The 19,230-nt window shown below is 49.8% G+C and overlaps 1 protein-coding gene across 1 annotated transcript in view; it reads left to right on the top strand.

The window, feature by feature from the left end:
* The window catches only part of ABCA2 (ATP binding cassette subfamily A member 2), a 569,797-nt gene that overhangs the window by 440,129 nt on the left and 110,438 nt on the right, over positions 1–19,230 (top strand). The window contains exons 30-31 of the mRNA XM_085611149.1: positions 4,307–4,638; positions 6,195–6,408. Coding sequence (XP_085467275.1) covers positions 4,307–4,638; positions 6,195–6,408 — 546 coding nt within the window. The remainder of the gene's footprint in view (positions 1–4,306; positions 4,639–6,194; positions 6,409–19,230) is intronic.

Genomic DNA, 19,230 nt, shown 5'->3' with positions numbered 1-19,230 from the left:
CTCCATTGGAATCAAGGGAGTGGCGCTCGCTCTCTTAAAATCCTTTTTGTCGAAAAGGGCAGAATTCACCGCTTTGCACAAATTTGTGTCCGATCCTTTTTTCAAGGAGCGGCAGAAGGCCATTTTCACTGCCCTTGTGCTATCCAAATTGGATTATTGCAATGCGCTGTACACCAAAATGCAGCAAAGACTTCTAAACAAACTGCAGATCCTGCAGAATGCGGCAGCTAGACTACTGCGTGGGATTCCCAAGCATCAGTCAGCATCACAGGCCCTCTAAGAGCTACATTGGCTGCCTATTAAGAGGCACATTGAATTCAAGGCCTCATGCATTGCTTTGAAAGCACTTCACAACTCTGGCCCTGACTATCTCAAACACAACTTCCCCTGGTATATCCCTTCCAGGTCTTTGCGCTGGTCTGCAGCCAAGAACGTAATTGTTCCCAAATTAAGAAAATCCCATTGGGGAGGCAGAAGCTTTGTAATCTGCACTGCCAAACTTTGGAGCACCCTTCCTCTTCAACTCAAGGAAATGACCAGTCTTCCCCAATTTAGGAAAGCAATAAAGACATGGCTATTCTGCCAATAGATATTTTTCAACCTCTGACTGCTCTCCTAGTGAAACCGCTGTTTCTTTCATCACATTCTTGGGTAGTGGCAGTGCTAAGACTGCTCCGGCAGTAGAGTGATATATTTATATTTTATCAAAAATTTGAGAGTTCAAATGGCAAAGTGATTATTGGTTAATAACTCTAGACGTTACAGCACTCTACACGAGTATCAATCATCAGGATGGAATAAGGGCCATACAACACTATCTTAGAAGAAGATCGACCGAATATGATCACCACAACAAGATGCTCATAAGTATGATAGACTATTATCTGCATAACAACATATTCATGTTTCAGAGTGCTTTGTATCAACAGCTAAGAGGGGTAGCAATGGGGGCCAGCTTCTCCCCCAGCTACGCCTGTCTACACATGGGTTGGTGGGAGGAGCTGGTTCTGCAAAAAAAACATGAGGATGTCCTGCGCAAAAATGTCAAATTATGGTTAAGGTTCATTGATGACCTGTTTTTAATCTGGCAAGGGACCTTGTTAGAAGCAGTGAATTTTATCAAGGGTCTGAATGACAATTAAATCAATTTACAATTTACGGCAAATATCAATGCAGAAACTATAAATTTTCTTGATGTCAAGATATACATCACAGAAGGTAGGATGGAAACAACAATACACAGGAAGTCAACAGCAGGTAACTCAGTTTTGCACGCAGCCAGTGCCCATTCGCAACACCTCATACAAAGTAACCCGTATTGGGAAATGATCCGGTTGAGAAGGATATGTAGCAATGAAAGGGTTTTGCAGGCTGCACAGGAAGCGAGCAAAGTCAGGTTCCTGGAAAGGATGTACTCTAACAAATGTATTAATGCTGCAATTAACAAGAGCATAGGCTGATTAGAGATGACCTTCTCAGGAACACTAAAAACCAGGTACAGACTCGCACATATAAAGCACAGGAGGAGGAGGGAGACACCTTCCAAATGATCATAGGTTATAGCAGACCAGGAAAGGCAATTAACCGTATCATTCGCAGAAATTGGCCTATTGTACTTAATGATCCCATCATAGGCCATCTGTTACCCACCAAATTGGCCATCACCTACAGCAAAGCACCATCTATGAAGGGTTCTCTGGTTAAAAACACTCTGGACAGTTAAATGGGAAACACGTGGCTGGCAAAAAGAAAAGGGTTTTTTTAAATGTAAAGTGTGCAAAGCCTGCCAACACAGTGAAAATAAGAAAACCTACGTGACACCCTTCGGTAACCAAGAACGTATCATAAACCAAGCCCTCACCTGCAAGACAGATCATGTTGTCTACGTACTTGAATGCTCATGTGGTTTAAAATACGTAGGCAGCACTAAACTTCAGGGTCATAAAAGGGTATTGCAACATATTGGGGCCATCAAAAACAAAGATGAAACCTACCACTTTGGGCAAACACATCAATCTAATCCCAAAGATCTCAAATACTATCTGATAGATGCCATCCCTGTTAACAAAAGAGGAGGCAATAGAGAGCAAGCCTTGCGTAAACTGGAGACCCGCTATATCCATGAGTTAGATGCTAAGTACCCAGGGGGACTCAACACCACAGAAGACCTATACACATGCTTATAAACATATGTAGTAAGTTCACAAAATATTGGGTTATGGCTAAACAATATTTAAGAGACAAATTGTACCTATACTATGTATGTCATTTTAGCCATACTCATTCAAAAAGTGGTAGCCTAACCAATGGATAACCCAGTCCTTTTTTTAATTCAATTTTAACTTTTCCACCCTAAGGGGTTTTTGGAGCACATACACTTTATTTGAAATATGCACCAGCACTTTAAGTAGTCAGCAAGGCTTTAGTTTGTACTATACATATGTCGAGTTGCATCAGCACTTTAAGGAGTCAGAAATACCGCAAGTGGATTTTTTTAACAACTTTTTAGTGCCACCATAAAACATGATTTTAATGTGGGACAACTGAAACTGTAAATGGACAATAACGAATTATGGTATTTATACCAGAATTGTAATTAGTATTATATGACCAAAATCCACATAAAAATGACAATGTAGAACTACATTTGTGGGTTTTTACATAGTGTTGATGAAAAGTATTTTGTCTGTTAATGACTACAATTTGTAATGCACATGTCACTTTAAGAAAATGCTTTAAAAAAATGGTATAACAAATCAATGTAGGATGTGATGCGCGTCATGTGATCCAGGTCCTACGGGACTGAAACGCGTTATTGCTGCTGCTCAAACGGAATAAAGAAATTTACTTTCAATAATCTTGTGGTCTGTGCTCCATTGTTCGTGATAAGGGCGTCGAGTGACGGATGGAGTGCCCTTGAGAGATATAGATAGATAGATATATATATATATCTATCTATCTATCTATCTATATCTATATCTCTATCTCTCAAGGGCACTCCATCCGTCACTCGATGCGTAAAGTGGGCGCACGGCGCGCGAAGCGCGCCGTGTGCCCACCGCGCGTGCACGGAGTGCGAAGCACACCGTGCGCGCGCCGAGAAAGTTTTGTTTAAAAAAATATATTAATAAATACATAACTTAGCATTTAAAAAACCGTACAAATTCACTGAAAAAACCATAGGTTTCACACACGTTATAGTTAGGAATTAGCATTTAAAAAACCTTGCAAATTCACTTAAAAAACCATAGGTTTCACACATGTTATAGTTAGCTGGGCATTTCCCTCGTAAAAAACCAATGAAATTCCCAGTTATAGTTAGTGCAGGCAACTATAACTCACGCGACCGCAATCCGCTGCTGATGACGTCAGATATTACATCACTGATGACATATGTGTCTTTCTGAGAAAAAAAAAAATGAAATATATGTATAGCTGAAGATGAATGGAAGAAGACATGGGTAAATAAGTGTCTAAATACAGTGATGTAATATCTGACGTCATCAGCAGCGGATTGCGGTCGCGTGAGTTATAGTTGCCTGCACTAACTATAACGGTGAATTTCATTGGTTTTTTACGAGGGAAATGCCCAGCTAACTATAACATGTGTGAAACCTATGGTTTTTTAAGAGAATATATATATATATATATATATATATATATATATATATATATATTACACTGGGCTGTGTAACTGTTGAGCCTTTTATCTCCAAGTGTTCAGTGTGAGGTCTTACATTTTTATATACACAGAGTGCTACTGCATTATCACAACTTTATAATATATCTGTGAAAATGTATTCGATTTGAGCTGCATTAGCCAGTTTCCTCCATGTCTGTTTTTCATGAGGCCTTCTGTGTGTGTAAAGTGGTACTGCAGCCTTACAACTGCACTTAATTTCTGTAAATATATATTGCTTCTGAGTGAAATGGAGCCCCTTCTCGACATCACCGTGTCTTTGGCAAGCAGCAGAAGTTAAATTCCAAACATTAAGTATGGAAGGAAACAGAAGAGCTTAGTAGAGATAGAATTTCACTAACCTTGTGGTCCCCAGTGGGCCATAATGGTTGGGAAAGCTTAGGGAGAGTCACAGATTAGAAAGGTTCGATGGGTGTTGCGTTAGGTAGGAGAACGAGTAGTACCCTACACGTGCCTACTGGCCTTGCCCTGCCATCCCTTGCATGGTACATAAGCATTGTGCTGTGGATTACGTTACCATGTCAGAAGGAGGCAGACCTTAGTCAAAATGTTGGCGTTTCCTTTCGACCCATTAAACAGATTTCTTCTGGTCTCTTTCTCTCTCAGGATAAAGCTGTCCCCCGATGCTAGTCCTCAGCAGCTGGTTGCCACCTTTCACCTTCCTTCTGGCATCGGAGCCACTTGTGTCTTGAAGACCCCATTCAACAGCACACTGGATCTACTTGTGCAGTCTCTCAACCTCAACAGTCATCAATCCAAGATGCTGGCGGCCAAGTACTTCGATGCTATGTGTGTGGACTCATTCACCCAGGGGCTGCCCCTCTCCAACTTTGTTCCTCCTCCCCCATCACCAGCTCCATCCGATTACCCGGTTTCATTGGATGATGATCTGTTGCGCTTGTGGAATGCTACCATGACTTATTCTACACCTGTTAAAGGTAAAGCCTGTTTGAGGGTGCTCTGCTGTTTTCTTCAAGGAGGGCGTTGGGCATATTTGGAAATTACACAAGTGGACCTCAGTGTGCCAGATAACACACAGTGTTGAGTCTTAGCGACTCTTACTCAATACTTTAGCTGTTACACAGACGTTTTTGATAACCCTGCATGTGTGGAATGTAGCCCAGTGAGTTAGTTCACCAGCTGCACAGCAATTTTAGCAATCTATAGGGCTAAGATTCAAATTCCAGCAGGTTGGTACAGATTTCCCTGATTACGAGTTCATGATCTGAGTAATATATGTTATTTGCAACGCTACCAAGATTCAAGAATGGGGGTAGCAGGGCAATGACTGTATAAAGCATGCCATCATTAGCCCCACCTTAGGTTCTTCGGTGCATGTTGATGACTCCTCCAACCTAGAGAGTACTAGGAGACCCACTTAACTGCCCATGCTTGTGTCAGGTTGGTCTTAGGTTTACGAACCACTGACTTATGCAAGTAAAGGGCTTGGTCTTCCTGTTTCCTTGGAATGGAGGGCTGATGCTCCTACCTTAATTGCTCTTACATAAGGCAGCAGGACCAAGGCACTGTAGGTAGTTTACAGTTTTTGTTGGATGAAGGTGTTGGGCGGATTAGATAAACCACTACAATACAGTGTCACTTGATAATTGGTCCAGAGTTCTGCATATATGTTCTCAGATGGGGTCCTGTATTCCTTCCTTGCAGACTGTCTTGGAGCCTGTGTACTCGGCTGCCTTTGTACCTTAAATGAAATAAAACTAACCTTATTTCCGCAGGGTTCAGGTTCACGTGTGTTGCCATCTTAGACCTTCTACATGTTGATGTTCCCCATAACCATTTCAGTTGATATTTTTGACTCAGAAACACAGCGGCCGTTTTGAGGCCTGTACAGCTTTGGAGTCTTGATAAAGCAGGATTTGGATTTTGCTTAAACGGCTCTGTATAACACATGGGGAGGACAATTCCAGTGATACCAGGAAATGAGTGTATGGAAGGGAACCTTGAGGAAGAATGGACATTCACTAAAACAAAATCAAATGCAGAACCCTCTTGTCTAATAATGAACATGAAGAAATGCTACAACAAAATCTCCTGATTGTTCCTTTGTACCTTTCTTTGTCACTTTCCAGACTCTGTGCCTTGTCAAGTTCGACTGCACCACCGCCTTTTACTTATTGTTACTTTTCTCTTTGTCCTCTTATGATTTTCTCCAATTTACCTTTATCCCTTTCTATGGCCATATGCTCTGAGACTTTTCCCTATTGCTTTGTAGTACTTTCCTATGCCTATTACTTAGCTGTCTTTTCCATCTATTTGTTTTTCCGTGTGCTATCCCTCATCCCTATGTCACTCTTTTCTTTTCCATTTCTCTCCTTTTTAGCCTGTTATTTTCTCACCAGTCTCTTCTCTTGCAGTTCTCCTTCCATTTCTTGTTGCTTCTCAGTCTTTATTACTGGTTCTCCTCCTTCCTATTTTTCTCTTTCTCTTGGTATGGTGCAGCAAAGTAAGCAATGTGCTTTTCTGTCTTTGCCAGAGACTATCACCTCGGCACCCACCCTGCCTCATCTCATCCATGAGCCCCTCCGTTGCACCTGTTCAATGCAAGGTACTGGCTTTTCCTGCCCCAGTGGTGTTGGAGGTCATCCGCCCCTGATGAAGGTTGTGACCGGTGACATCCTAGTGGACATCAGTGGACGTAATGTCTCAGAGTATCTCCTGTTCACATCGGATCGCTTTCGCTTGCACAGGTGAGGTGACTGTTGAAGAGGGGTATTCCTCTGGGCTCTCATTCTCCGCCCCTCTTGAGTGCACAGGGTCAAGGGAAGCTTCTGCAACCATCCTCCAGCTCTGCTGAACAGGACCTGGTCCTGGGGCATTTTGCTGCCAAGTCCACTGCCAGTATTGAGCATCACAGTGGCCATTACTTTTGGGTTGGAATTGGTACATGAAATACAACAGCAGTTGAGGAATTCTAAACCCTTATTCTGCTTTTGTGTTGCTTACATATAACACTCAGATCCTGCAAATGTTGTAGCCAGTAGGGTTAGGAGCGACTATGGTACCCTTTCCCCAGGCTGTAACAACCACAAAAGCTGAGCACAACCCCAGGTATTGGGTATCTCCCAAAAGATGTTTATCCTGTTTCCTCAAACACTAAAAAGGTGATGAACTAATGCATACAAGTAGTTTAAATCAATTGCAATCGCTCTGAGTAGCATTCCATCCCATAGTTGTTTTGTTGTACCGTTCTAAACAAAAGCCTGCCTTATGCAAATAAGTACTGACTATGCTCCTCGTGGGAACAGTCCATCAATGGCTCAACAAGCAACCTCATGCGACTTTCGGCCTTATTAGGCCTCGTCAGCGATGTATATCCTATCACACATTCAGAAAGGGTCCCACATCCGGGCATTCTGTCACTCACTAAGTCAAATGTACACTCACTCACATGTACATTTACTCAAACTCAGCACTCTTACTCACTTCATTGTCAATCAGAAACTAACACATTCTCTCAAACTCCAATATGAATATAGGTTCCTTACATCCGGAATTATTACTTTGATATATGTACTTCTGTAGTAGGGGATCTCTGTGTATAGTCATAATCTAGTGAATAGTCCCGCCCATGTGCGCGGACCCCGGAGCAATAAAAATAATCTCTTAAGTTGTCAAGCCATGCAGACCTGCATCTACACTTAAGAGAGAATTTCAAAGACAGATAATGCAGCCTATATCCACAGGCTACACTGTCCAGTACTTCAACTAGAAAGAATTCCACCAACAACCAACAACAGCACTGCCTGTCCAGCTTTTTCCACAGAGAAAAACCTGCCTCTTCCAGCAAAAGCCTCTGGAATGATAGAGAGGAAGGAATGGACAGACAAGCCCCATAGTCTGCCATTATGTGGCTCCGAACAGGATACTGTGCCTTTAAGAAAACTTTCCAGAACTTTTCCAGTATCCCAGAATGCACAGCAGGTCCCGTTTACTTTCAGTTTTTTTCTGGCTCCTGCTAGCAGGACCCTGGAGCATTGAGCTCTCCCTTTTCAAGGGTTTATTGGTGATTTTTGTCAATTTTTCAAGTGTTTTAGTGTTGGGACTTCCTTCTGGTGCTGTCAACATGCCTGGCTTGTTCGACAAGTCCCCAGAGTGCGATAGGAAGAAGGCTAAGTCAGACCCACACAAGGTGTGTATAGGCTGCCTTCCCCAGTCCCATGTGCCTGAAGAGTGTGAGATCTGCCACTCGTTCTTAGCCAGGACCCTGAGGGAAAGAATGAAGATCAGGCTCCAAGTCCTGGAGGACAGAAGGCTGAAGTCACAAGGTGGGTCAGGAGGGGCTGATTCGGCCCATGCTGAGGCCTCTGGGGGGCTCCCCAGGGGCAGGAAGATCGGCAAACGCCCCCACTCTCCACCGGCGTCGATGACGTCGACTAAGGCGTCGAGAGGGATGACCACGGTGTGTTCACCGTCCCCCCAGGGCTCTGGGGAGAAGCGACGTCGACGTCGAGGGAGCTGATCAGGCCGCCGTCGACGACTTCGGCATCGTCTGCGTCGATGCCGTCAACCTCGCCGTCGAGGCTTCGACGTCGAGATCAGGCCCGGCATCGGCGCTCACCGTCGAGGGGAGGTCGCCGTTCGCCGTCGAGGCGTTCGCCGTCGAGGCGTTCGCCGTCGAGGCGCTCGCCGTCGAGGCGTTCGCCGTCGAGGCGCTCGCCGTCGAGGCACTCGACGTCGAGGAGGCGATCGATGTCACGGAGGCGATCGACGTCACGGAGGCGATCGACGTCGAAGAAGGATTCATCGACGTCGAGGAGGCGCAGGGGGTGCCCGGACACCAGGAGTCCCTCGACGGAGTCCCCGGGCTCGGGGTACTCAGTGGTGTATACGCCGCCTCCTCCTCCGCCACCGCCACTAACGCCACCACCACCGCCAACTCCTCCTCCTCCCCCTCCTCCTCCTCCCCCGCCTCCTCCTGCTATTCCGCCTCGCAGGCCTTCCCCACCACCGGTTCCGACACGATCGGTCTCGTTGCCCAGGTATCCGACGCCGCCGCAGGGAACGCCTACTCCGCGGCGCCAGGGTAAGCCACCGTCGCCGGGCCCGGCGAGGCCGGCGGACAGACTGACGCCAAGAAGATCGCGCTCCCACCCTGGACGGAGAGGGAGATCGCGGAGCCGTGGGCATTCGTCATCAACATCGAGGAGGCGCAGATCCAGATCGCGCACTCGATCATCTGCCAGGGACTTCTCACCGACGCTGTCGGACTCGCCCGGGACGAGGGTGTCGCCGGTTGACGATCTGGTCTCCTTCCAGGAGGTACTGCTGAGAGGTGCAGCCAAGTTGGGAATCACGGTGACGGTACCGACACCTACGACGTCCGTGATATTCGAGACGCTGCACAAGAAGCACCTGTCTCGCCCCCTGCTGCCTCTCGTGCCGGGACTGGTAGAGCCCGCTATGGAGTTGTTCCTCACTCCGGCAGTGACGAAATCCGCCCCCTCCCGGCTTATGAAGAAGTATCGGGCCCCGGACTCGGACCCGACCTTTTTGAGGACGGACCCTAAGTCATTCAGTCATTGTGACGGCGGCGAGGAAGCAGCATGCTACCACCCCTTCATCGACAGTTCCGCCCGACAAGGAGAGCCGCTGGCTGGATTCGGCGGGCAGGAAGGTCTGTGGGACGGCTGCCACCACCATGAAGGCGGCAAGTGCCGGGGCTCTGTTGGGGCGTTACGACCGTGCCCTGTGGGAGTCTCTCCAGCAGTATGCGGAGCTGCTGCCTCGCGACAAGAGGGAAGACTTCTTGGAGACTTTGCGTGAGGGGATGCTGGTCTCAAACCAGGTGATCAGTGCGGCAGCGGATGTGTCCCTGCTGGCGGCGCATGGGTACTGTCATGGCGTCCACCAACGACGGCACGCGTGGCTTCGCCTTACTTCGCTCAAGCCGGAGGCTCAGCATAGAGTGGCCAATCTGCCTTTCTCGTGGGAAACTCTGTTCGGCCAGCATGCGGACGACGAGATGGCCCGCATGAAGACGGAGGCAGAGACCCTGACGGCTGTCGGTTGGAGAAGCCAGAAAAGAAGAAACGCCCCTTCCAGAGACGGTTCGGGTCTGCGGGCAGAGGGCGTGGGCAGGCCTCGGGACAGCAGCAAAACCAGCAGCAGCAGTTCCGTAAACCCTTCCAGAAACGGCAGAAGGGTAGAGGGGGCCAGCAGTCCGCTACTGCTACCAAGGGCCCGGCCGGGTCGCGGCCCTGAGCATTTACTTCCCCTGCAACCGTTACCCACTCCAGTGGGGGGAAGCATTCAATTTTTTCCGGCAGAGTGGAGAAAAATGAATCGGGACAAGTGGGTGCTGAATATTGTTTGCAATGGATACAGTCTTCGATTCATCAGGCCGCCTCCAGCGATTCCGCCGGTAAGCTTGCGGTATCAACTGCGAGAGCTCCAGGCGGAGGCAGACATCCTGTTACGGAAAAAGGCGGTGAAAGACGTACCTCTGTCTCAAAGGGGAAGAGGTCTGTACTCTCGTTTCTTCCTGGTTCGCAAGAAGGACAAGAACGAGTTCAGGCCCATTCTGGATTTGCGGCAAGCAAACAAATGGATTCGCAGAGAGAAGTTTTGCATGCTGTCGTTGCATCAGATTTACCCTCAGCTGCAACAGGGAGACTGGCTCTGTGCCATAGACCTACAAGATGCGTACTTCCATGTGCCCATTGCACGGAAACACAGGAAGTTCCTGCGATTTCCAAGTCGGCGCCAATCATTATCAATACACAGTACTGCCATTCGGGCTAAAGTCTGCTCCAAGGACGTTCTCGAAGTGCATGGCGGTGGTAGCGGCGCACCTGCGAAGGAACAAGGTGTTTGTCTACCCGTACCTGGACGACTGGTTGATCAAGGCCTCATCTTTTTCGGAAGCGCAGGCGCACTTCCGGAGGACGTGCGTTCTCTTGAACAAGCTGGGGTTACACGTCAACATGTCCAAATCTGTCCCGACTCCGGTCCAGTGCATACAGTACTTGGGGGCCTCCATCGATACACGGTCAGCAAGCGTGTCTCCTTCGGAGGAGAGACGGTTATCGCTCCTTCGGAAGGCTCAGGACCTCATGGCCGCTCCATCGGCGACAGTGAGGAAGGTGTCTTCGCTGCTGGGGTCGATGGCCTCCTGTATCTTCCTCACGCCGCACGCACGGCTGCACATGAGACCACTGCAGGAGTGCTTGGAGGATCAATGGGATCAGAGAACAGGTTCTTGGGACGACAAGATCCGGCTGTCTCCACATGCTCTGCAGTCTCTGAAATGGTGGTGTTCGGCGGAGAATCTCCTCAGGGGGGTTCCCTTCCACAAGGACATTCCCGAGACGAGTATCGTGACGGATGCGTCTCTCCAAGGTTGGGGAGCGCACTCCGGAGACTTACAGATACAAGGAAAGTGGTCCCCGTTGGAGTCGACGTACCACATCAACTTCCTGGAACTCCGAGCCGTGTTCCTGGCATTGAAGGCCTTCCATCCGTCCTTCCAGACCAGCTCGTTGCTGATACAGACTGACAATACAACCACGATGTATTACCTCAACAAGCAAGGGGGGTCGAGATCGCGCACTCTGTCGCAGGAGGCGCAGGCCATCTGGCGCTGGCTTCTGGCCCGCGGACTGATGATCACGGCCACGCATCTGCCGGGGGTGCAGAATGTTCAGGCCGACGCGCTGAGCAGGCTGCTTCAGGAGAACCACGAATGGGTCATAAACGACGAGGTACTAGGAGAAGTCTTCGCAAGGTGGGGAACTCCAGACGTAGATCTGTTCGCCACCGCCGAAAACAGCAAATGCCGAGACTTCGCATCCAGGTACTACCAGAAGGGGACGCTGGGGAATGCGCTATGGATCGACTGGTCGAACAGCTTTCTGTACGCTTTTCCACCCATTCCCCTGATTCCGACAGTGCTCATCAAACTGTCCAAGTTCGGGGCGCTGATGATCCTGATTGCCCCGGAATGGCCCAGGCAGTGGTGGTTCACGGACCTGCTTCACCGGTCTCTCCTTCCTCACATGCGGCTGCCGTGCAGGCCGGACCTTCTCACGAAGTTCGGGGGGCGGATGGTGCATGCCAACCTCTCGTCTTTGAGTTTGGCGGCATGGCTCCTGAGAGTGCAATATGGCCATTTGAATCTACCAGAAGATTGTATGGGCATACTGAAGGAGGCTAAACGTCCTTCCACTAGGACTTCCTATGCTTACAAGTGGAAGAGATTCTGCATCTGGTGCAAATCCAAGAACTTTGACCCGACGACCTGTAAGGAAGATGTCATCCTTCCATATCTTTTACATTTGGCACAGTCTGGCCTTAATTTCCACTCCATTAAGTTTCATCTCGCTGCTTTGACTGCTTACAGGAAATGCCCTTCACAGACTTCCTTCTTTCAGATCCCTGTGGTCAAGGATTTTTTGGAAGGCTTGAAGAAGGTGTTCCCTCCGGTCAGACTTCCCTCGCCTTCATGGGAATTGAATGTGGTGCTGGCCAGATTGATGAAGGAGCCTTTGAACCTATTCACAAGGCTTCGTTGCAGCACCTGTCCTGGAAGGCGGCGTTGCTAGTGGCCATTACATCGGCCCGCAGGGTGAGTGAACTTCAGGCGTTGTGTTGCCGAGAACCTTGTACTGTATTTCATGCTGCTAAGGTTGTTATGCGTACTCACCCTAAATTTCTTCCTAAGGTTATATCTGATTTTCATGTCAACCAGACCATAACTTTACCTACGTTTTTTCAGAATCCTTCTTCTCCAGCGGAAAGGTCTCTACATTCCCTGGACGTTAGGAGGGTGTTGAAGTTTTATCTTGATAAGACCAAAGAAATTCGTAGGTCAGACCAATTGTTTATCAATTATGGATCAGTCAGGACCGGTCTTGCTACCTCCAAACAGTCCATCTCTCGGTGGATTGTGTCCTGTATACAGTTGTGTTACCAAAAGGCTAATAAGACCTTAGGGGGTAAACCTAAGGCTCATTCCACCAGGGGCAAAGCTGCCACGACTGATTTGCTGCGTAATGTTCCGATTGCAGAAATCTGCAAGGCGGCCACTTGGAAGTCGGTCCAAACCTTTGCTGCGCATTACTGTCTGGACACGGATGCCAGGGCAGATGCTCAGGTTGGGCAGGCTTCGCTGCGAAATCTGTTCGCACAGTAGTGGTATTATTTTGTAATCTTCTCCACCGCCGTTTTTGTGTGGGGATGGGCTTGCCATTCTATTCACTAGATTATGACTATACACAGAGATCCCCTACTGCAGAAGGAGTAGTTTCTTTTCTGTAACTCCAGTTCTGTAGTAGGGGTATCTCTGTTAGTCATAAGCGCCCGCCCTCCTCCCCGGTGGAGAGATGAATGTTAATATAAGGAATGCTACAGGTCTGGCGTGCTACGCCTTAAAAAAGAACTGAAAGTAAAAGGGACCTGCTGTGCATTCTGGGATACTGGAAAAGTTCTGGAAAGTTTTCTTAAAGGCACAGTATCCTGTTCTGAGCCACATAATGACAGCCTATGGGGCTTGTCTGTCCATTGGACAAGATGACAGAGCTACTACCTGCCTCTGACTCCAGCGCTAGTTCGATAATTTTAAAAAAACTCCCGTTTTTATATTTGCTTTGTGTATTGTTTCTTTATCCTGTTTTTATGTGTATTTAGATCCTCTTGATCCGCTTACCTGCACTTTAAAATTTGAATCCGCACCGCTGTTTTGCGGGTCCAGTCACTGGGGGAAGTGTGGGTGGCTTGCGGGCGCCATCTTGGCTTGGGAAATTGCTGGGTCATTTTTGGCCGCCATATTGGGGGAGTAGGCGGGCAGTTTAGGCGTCGACGGTGCATTTCACCCAGCCATCTGCACGCGCAGCGGTGACGCGCAGTGGTGGGCGCCTTCCCTGCGCCGGAGTCGCGCCAGAGTCCTGCCCGTCTGCGCTCGTCCGCGCCTCGGCAGGGCTAGGGCAGGCCCCGCAGGAGGCGGAGCATGCTGTCGGCTAATAGCTTACGTAGCTACAGAAATAGGGTGAGTGGGTGCATGCATCAGGCTCTCGACCCTCTTTCTGGACCTGTACAATGCGCTGGGTGTAGGTTTGAGCTTCCAACGCCCACGCGTATCAGGGCCTTACAGCCCCCATCTAGCGCCAATACCATTCACACTGAAACCTGTCCTCCGGTCTCTCATCGACCAACTACTTTTAAAATATTCCACTTGAACGTAAGGTCCCTAGTATGTCACTATTTAGATGTTTTTACTTTGCTTACGGATGAAAAACCAGACATATTGTTTCTAACTGAAACTTGGTTACACGACAATGCTACGGCGGCGATAAACCTTGCCTTGCCTATAGATTACACTATGTATACTCTACACCGTAATTCTAGAGGGGGAGGGATTGCGGCTGTGGTCAGGACATGTTATCCTTGTTTATGGAACGCTGTTAGTATAGTGGGCTGTGAAAGTGCGCACTTTGCTATTTCATTGACCTCCCAGTTCACTTTCTCTGGTTTGGTGATTTATAGGCCTCCTGGTCCTGATGATGCTTTTCGTTCAGCTCTCCCTGAGGTGGTCTCCTCCTTAGCCCTTAGATCAGCTAACTTTAACATAATAGGTGATCTTAATCTTCATATGGATGATCCTCAATCCTCTGCGGTGTGCAGTTTTCTTACAGACCTTGAGGCACTAAGGCTACATCAGCTAATTCGCGGTTGTTAGACCTGTCAGCCCTTTGGCAGTTTCCTCCTCATTTTTATTATTTTTGTCCCTTTTCCCCTTCTCATTTTTTCTGTCTATCAAACTTTTTGGGGTTCTGATGTAGAGGCTCTGGGCGCTTCACCCTCACTTCCTGAGGGAGAGGCGCAAGGTGCTCCACTGAGGTATAAGGGGAGATTCGCAAAATGGTGGCTCCAACTGTCACCTCAGTACCTGGGCCATGACTGCCATGAGAGGTTCCGGAACCTTCTGGGCCCTTCTGGCAAGTCAGGCCCAAGGTGATAAATAGAGGTGGCAGGAGGGCAGCCATTTTAAGATTGGTGGGGATTGTGGAAGGTTCAGGAGTAAGGCGCCTGTGTGAGGAGGTGGTTGTACTTAGAGGGGAACAGACAGGTCCCAGGGTCTGCTCAGAGTCCTAAACCTAGTAACATCACCCCTCACCCTGTGACCGGTCCCTGAGTGCAGCCCGTGACTTTTGAGGTCCTTGTACCTGAGGAAGTCTCCAGGTAGATTGACCCCCTGGACCTTGGAGTGGGCCAGCGCCTGGGCCATCTTCTCCCCAAATCCGTGTCATCTGGGATTTTTGGACTGATCCAGTGTGTCACCCTCTCTGACGAAGAAGAGAGGTGGTTGTGCCCCAGCCCCAGGAGTCTGGTTGCCTCAGTTCCTGTGTGGAAGCCGGCATCTTGTGATTCACCCTGCCCCTCCACGAGACCCATTGTCGGAGCCCTGGCCGTTTCTACTTCTTTTCCCCCCACCTGAAGTTGAGAGGTTACCTAGGGTCCCTTGGCAGGAGACGCTGCCATTGTGAGGCCGAAGGCGGGGAATTGGCTCCGGGTGTGTGTCAGCTGTGAGGGAGCAGCGCGACCGCCCGTCGGAGATTCTCCTCAGTAAGGAAGTGAGGCAGTGAAGCTGCGGCCCTGGTCACATGAGAGGGGCCTGAGCGCCGCCCTCTTGTTGTGGAAAGGAGGCGGAGGCCGCGCCCACCCAGGACGCACGATCCCGGATATCGGCCGCAGAAGGAGCGTCTGCTGACAACGAAGTCTCCTGGTAAAGTGCCCCGTGTGGTGATATTCTGCCGCAGGGAAGCGGAGAGGCGTCCGTCACCACTAGAGAATGTACACCCGGGGGAATCCCTTGGGGGAGGTGGCCTGAAAGTGCCTGCTGTTTCGTTCCCCTCCTTACGGCAGGACTCCCTTGCTGGTTGCCCCCCCCCCCCCGAGCTCCGTGCCAGAGGTGAGAGACCCAGCACCGAGAACTGTCCTGGATGAGGACTTCGCTATCAGACAGTAAGCTGGGAACACAGCGCGGGGCAGGGGAGTGAACTGGGGCCTGATTGTTCGTTTATCAAGAAGCGAGGGGGAAGGCCAAGTAAGGTCGTGGTAGTTACCGGCAGCCTAGCGGAATCAGGCACGTATCCAGGATTAGTTACTGGCAGGCTCACGACTGGTGAGGAAAGTAATCGGTTGAACCCAAGCCTCAGGAAGCGCCTAGATGGATGGCGTAACGGGGACAGAGTAGAGCCAGGGTTATGGAATTCTACCAGTAACCTAACTGAAGGTAGCCATTGTCTGTCAACTGTACCCCTGGAGTCCCACTAATGCTTATAGATCTAGAGATTGAGGGGTGACCCTGCATTGTGGAACCGGGGGGGGGGTTTTCAGAGCGCAGACGGCCGGGTGGGACCACTTAGTGGGTGTAAAGACCTGCTGTGTTAGAATTATCTCGAAGGGAATGTCCTGGGGAAACGTACTGAAATGGTTTAACTTGAAATGTTGCGAAATGCTCTACCTGAAACATACGAAATGTTAATCTTTGAACTGTGATGAAAAAGTATTCTGAGTTGTTATGCCATGTTTTATTCCTAAATAAAGGGAGCTGTTCAACCTGTAATGTAATTAACCGCTACACTCCAAAGTGAGAAACCAGAAATCCAAGTTTGTTAGGAAAAGATAAAGACTTGGAGTATTCCTTAAATTTAATCGGTGTAGTGTCCTTTTTGAGTGAAGTAACGTTGAGATTGCGAGCTGGGTGTGATGCAAGCACGTGACGCTGTGTTGGGAGGAAAGCCTGTGAGCCTGAGCCAAGCTACCAAAGGACGCTAGGTCCAACAAGTTGGTGCTCAGCGGTGGGATTACTTATTCAGTGCTTGCATCCGCTTAGTGGCAGTTTAGCGTGCATCACCACCTACACTGGATTGTTTTGACTGGAGTTTTCTCCAGATTGTTTTCTAATTGGAGGATTTTTGAAATTGTCCTGTGCGTATTCCCTTTCTTGAGTAAAGTTCTTGTTAACTGTGTTGGGGTCCCATTTGGCAGGATGGAATTCGAATTGGGTAGGCTGGAGGAGTATACAGTGGCCCAATTGAAGGAGTTCTGCCAGGAACGGGGGGTATTCTTTAAGCAGGGGGCGAAGAAGACGGAGCTCCAGGCAAGCTTAAGAGCCTGGGTTATGGCCCACCCTAGCGGGAAACGGGAAGAAAAACCAGGACTAGATCTCCTAGAAGAACCGGAAGTCCTTCTTCCCCCTGGTAGCGGTAATATGGACGTTGGGTCCAGGGCCCCATCAAGAGTGGGAAGTAGCGCCTCAGGGGGGAGCTTGTCCTCTGCTGACCTAGTTGATCGAAGGGAAGAGAGACAGCTTAGAATGGATCTGGCCCGGTTGGAAAAGGAGAGGGAGGAGAGGAGGTTCCTCCATGAGCTTCATTTAAAAGAGTTAGAGCTCAAAGCCCTTCAACTTGGAACCCCCAGCAGTCCTAATGGTGGCAGCATACCGAGAGAAGTCCCGAGAGAGTCCAGGCCCTACCTGCCCAAAGATGTAGTTGCTAGCTATGGTATAGGGGATGACATTGTAAAATGGCTGGCTGCCTATGAGGTTTCTCTAAGAGCCCATGGGGTCCCCGAAGCCCAGTGGGGGGGTGGCCTGTATAGGTATATGCCTCCGGTGGGGAGGGATGCCTTGTTAGCGCTAGAACAGCCAGACCAGACCAGGTACCCCGTCATGAAGGTAGCCCTAGTAAGGAAATTTGGACTGACCCCTGAAAAATTCAGGCAGAGGTTTCGGGGCAGTCAGAAGTTGTCCACTCAGAATTGGGTGGACTTCTTGGACTATGCCAGGAAGGCCTTAGAGGGCTGGGTGCAGGGCAGTGATGTCAAGGACTATGAGGGACTGTACAATTTAATTTTAAAGGAGCACCTCCTAGAGAAAAGTTTTCCAGAGCTGCGTCAGCACCTGGTAGACAGCAAGCTAACTAATCCCAGGAAGCTTGCAGAGGAGGCGGATATCTGGGCGAGTACCCGGGTATCCTCAAAAGGGACTGGAGGGAATTTCCAAAGGGCTGGACAGGGCGCCCCCCAGAAGACAGAGGGGGGAGACAAAAAGAGGGAGTTCTCTAAAGGCCCCCAAAAGAGTTCACCAGGGAAGGGAGTAGGATTCCCTCCTAAGGTTGGTCCCCACAAACCCCCTTATCCTGACCGTGGTCAGCAGCCTAGGGTTGTCCGATGTTACGAGTGTGGTGAGGTTGGGCACTATAAGGGGGATGCCAAGTGTCCCAAGAGACCACACCCTCCCATTGGAGGAAAGACCCCTGGGGTGGCGAGTGTAGTGCTCGGGGAGGAGTTGCCCCTAGATAAGGGAGGTGAGTGAGCAGGGCTAACCTTAGTGTCCTTGGGGAATTGTGAGATGGTTCCTAAGACCCAGATGCCCTCGAATACTACTAAGTACAGGCAATGGGTCACCATCAATGCCCAGAGGGTGGAGGCTCTGAGGGACACAGGAGCCAGCATGACTATGGTAAGGAGTCAGCTGGTGTCCCCAGAGCAGGTGGTCCCCAATGTAGTCCACCCGGTTGTGATGGCTGACAACCGAGAGGGTCACTATCCGGTGGCCCAGGTTCCCTTTGAGTGGGGAGGGGTTGCGGGTCCTCTACGAGTTGCGATCAGCCCTGCCATGCCGGTCGACTGCCTGTTGGGAAACGACCTTGAACACTCGGCGTGGAAGGAGGTTGAGTTCAGGGCCCACATGGAGATGTTGGGGACCCCTGAGTGGACGTGTGCCCACACTCGGTCCGTGACCACCCGAAGAGGGGATTCACAGAGGCTGGAGCCTGGGACAAAGGCCCAACCAGCTGCCGGAAAGGGTAGACGGGGACGGGGAAAGCCTGCCCCGGCATCTGACCCTCCAAAGGTAGATGGGGCAACTGAAGTGGTCCCGGAGTCTATGGAGGGGGATGTAACGTCCCTGGAGGGCTTACCTACCCCTGCAGACTGGCAGGTGGAGGGAGGACCTACTAGGGAAGAGTTTTGTCGGGCCCAGAAGGAGTGCCCTACCCTTGAGGGTTTACGGCGGCAGGCCGAAGCCCAGGCAGCGGGTAACGATTCGGGGAACTTCCACATATACTGGGAAGATGGACTCCTGTATAGCGAACCCAAGGCTCCGGTGCATGGTTCATCCCGGGCCTTGGTAGTTCCCCAGCGTTACCGAGCCTTCCTATTAGGACTGGCTCACGAAATACCCTTGGCAGGACACTTGGGACAAGACAAGACCTTTGCTCGACTTGTCCCTCATTTTTACTGGCCTCAGATGAGGATTGCGTCCGATACTTTTTGTAGGACGTGTGTAACCTGCCAAGCTAGTGGGAAAACAGGGGTGAAGCTGAAGGCTCCCCTGGAACCACTGCCTGTCGTTGGTACCCCCTTTGAAAGGGTGGGCATCGACATTGTCGGGCCATTGGATCCACCAACGTCGGCTGGTCACAGGTTTATCCTGGTTCTGGTGGATCATGCCACACGGTACCCAGAGGCTATCCCTCTGAGGACCATTACTGCACCTGCGGTGGCAC

The sequence above is a fragment of the Triturus cristatus genome, chromosome 1_2 (genome assembly GCF_964204655.1).
Source record: "Triturus cristatus chromosome 1_2, aTriCri1.1, whole genome shotgun sequence".
Classification (NCBI taxonomy): domain Eukaryota; kingdom Metazoa; phylum Chordata; class Amphibia; order Caudata; family Salamandridae; genus Triturus; species Triturus cristatus.
This window is presented reverse-complemented; position numbering and strand designations above follow the sequence as displayed.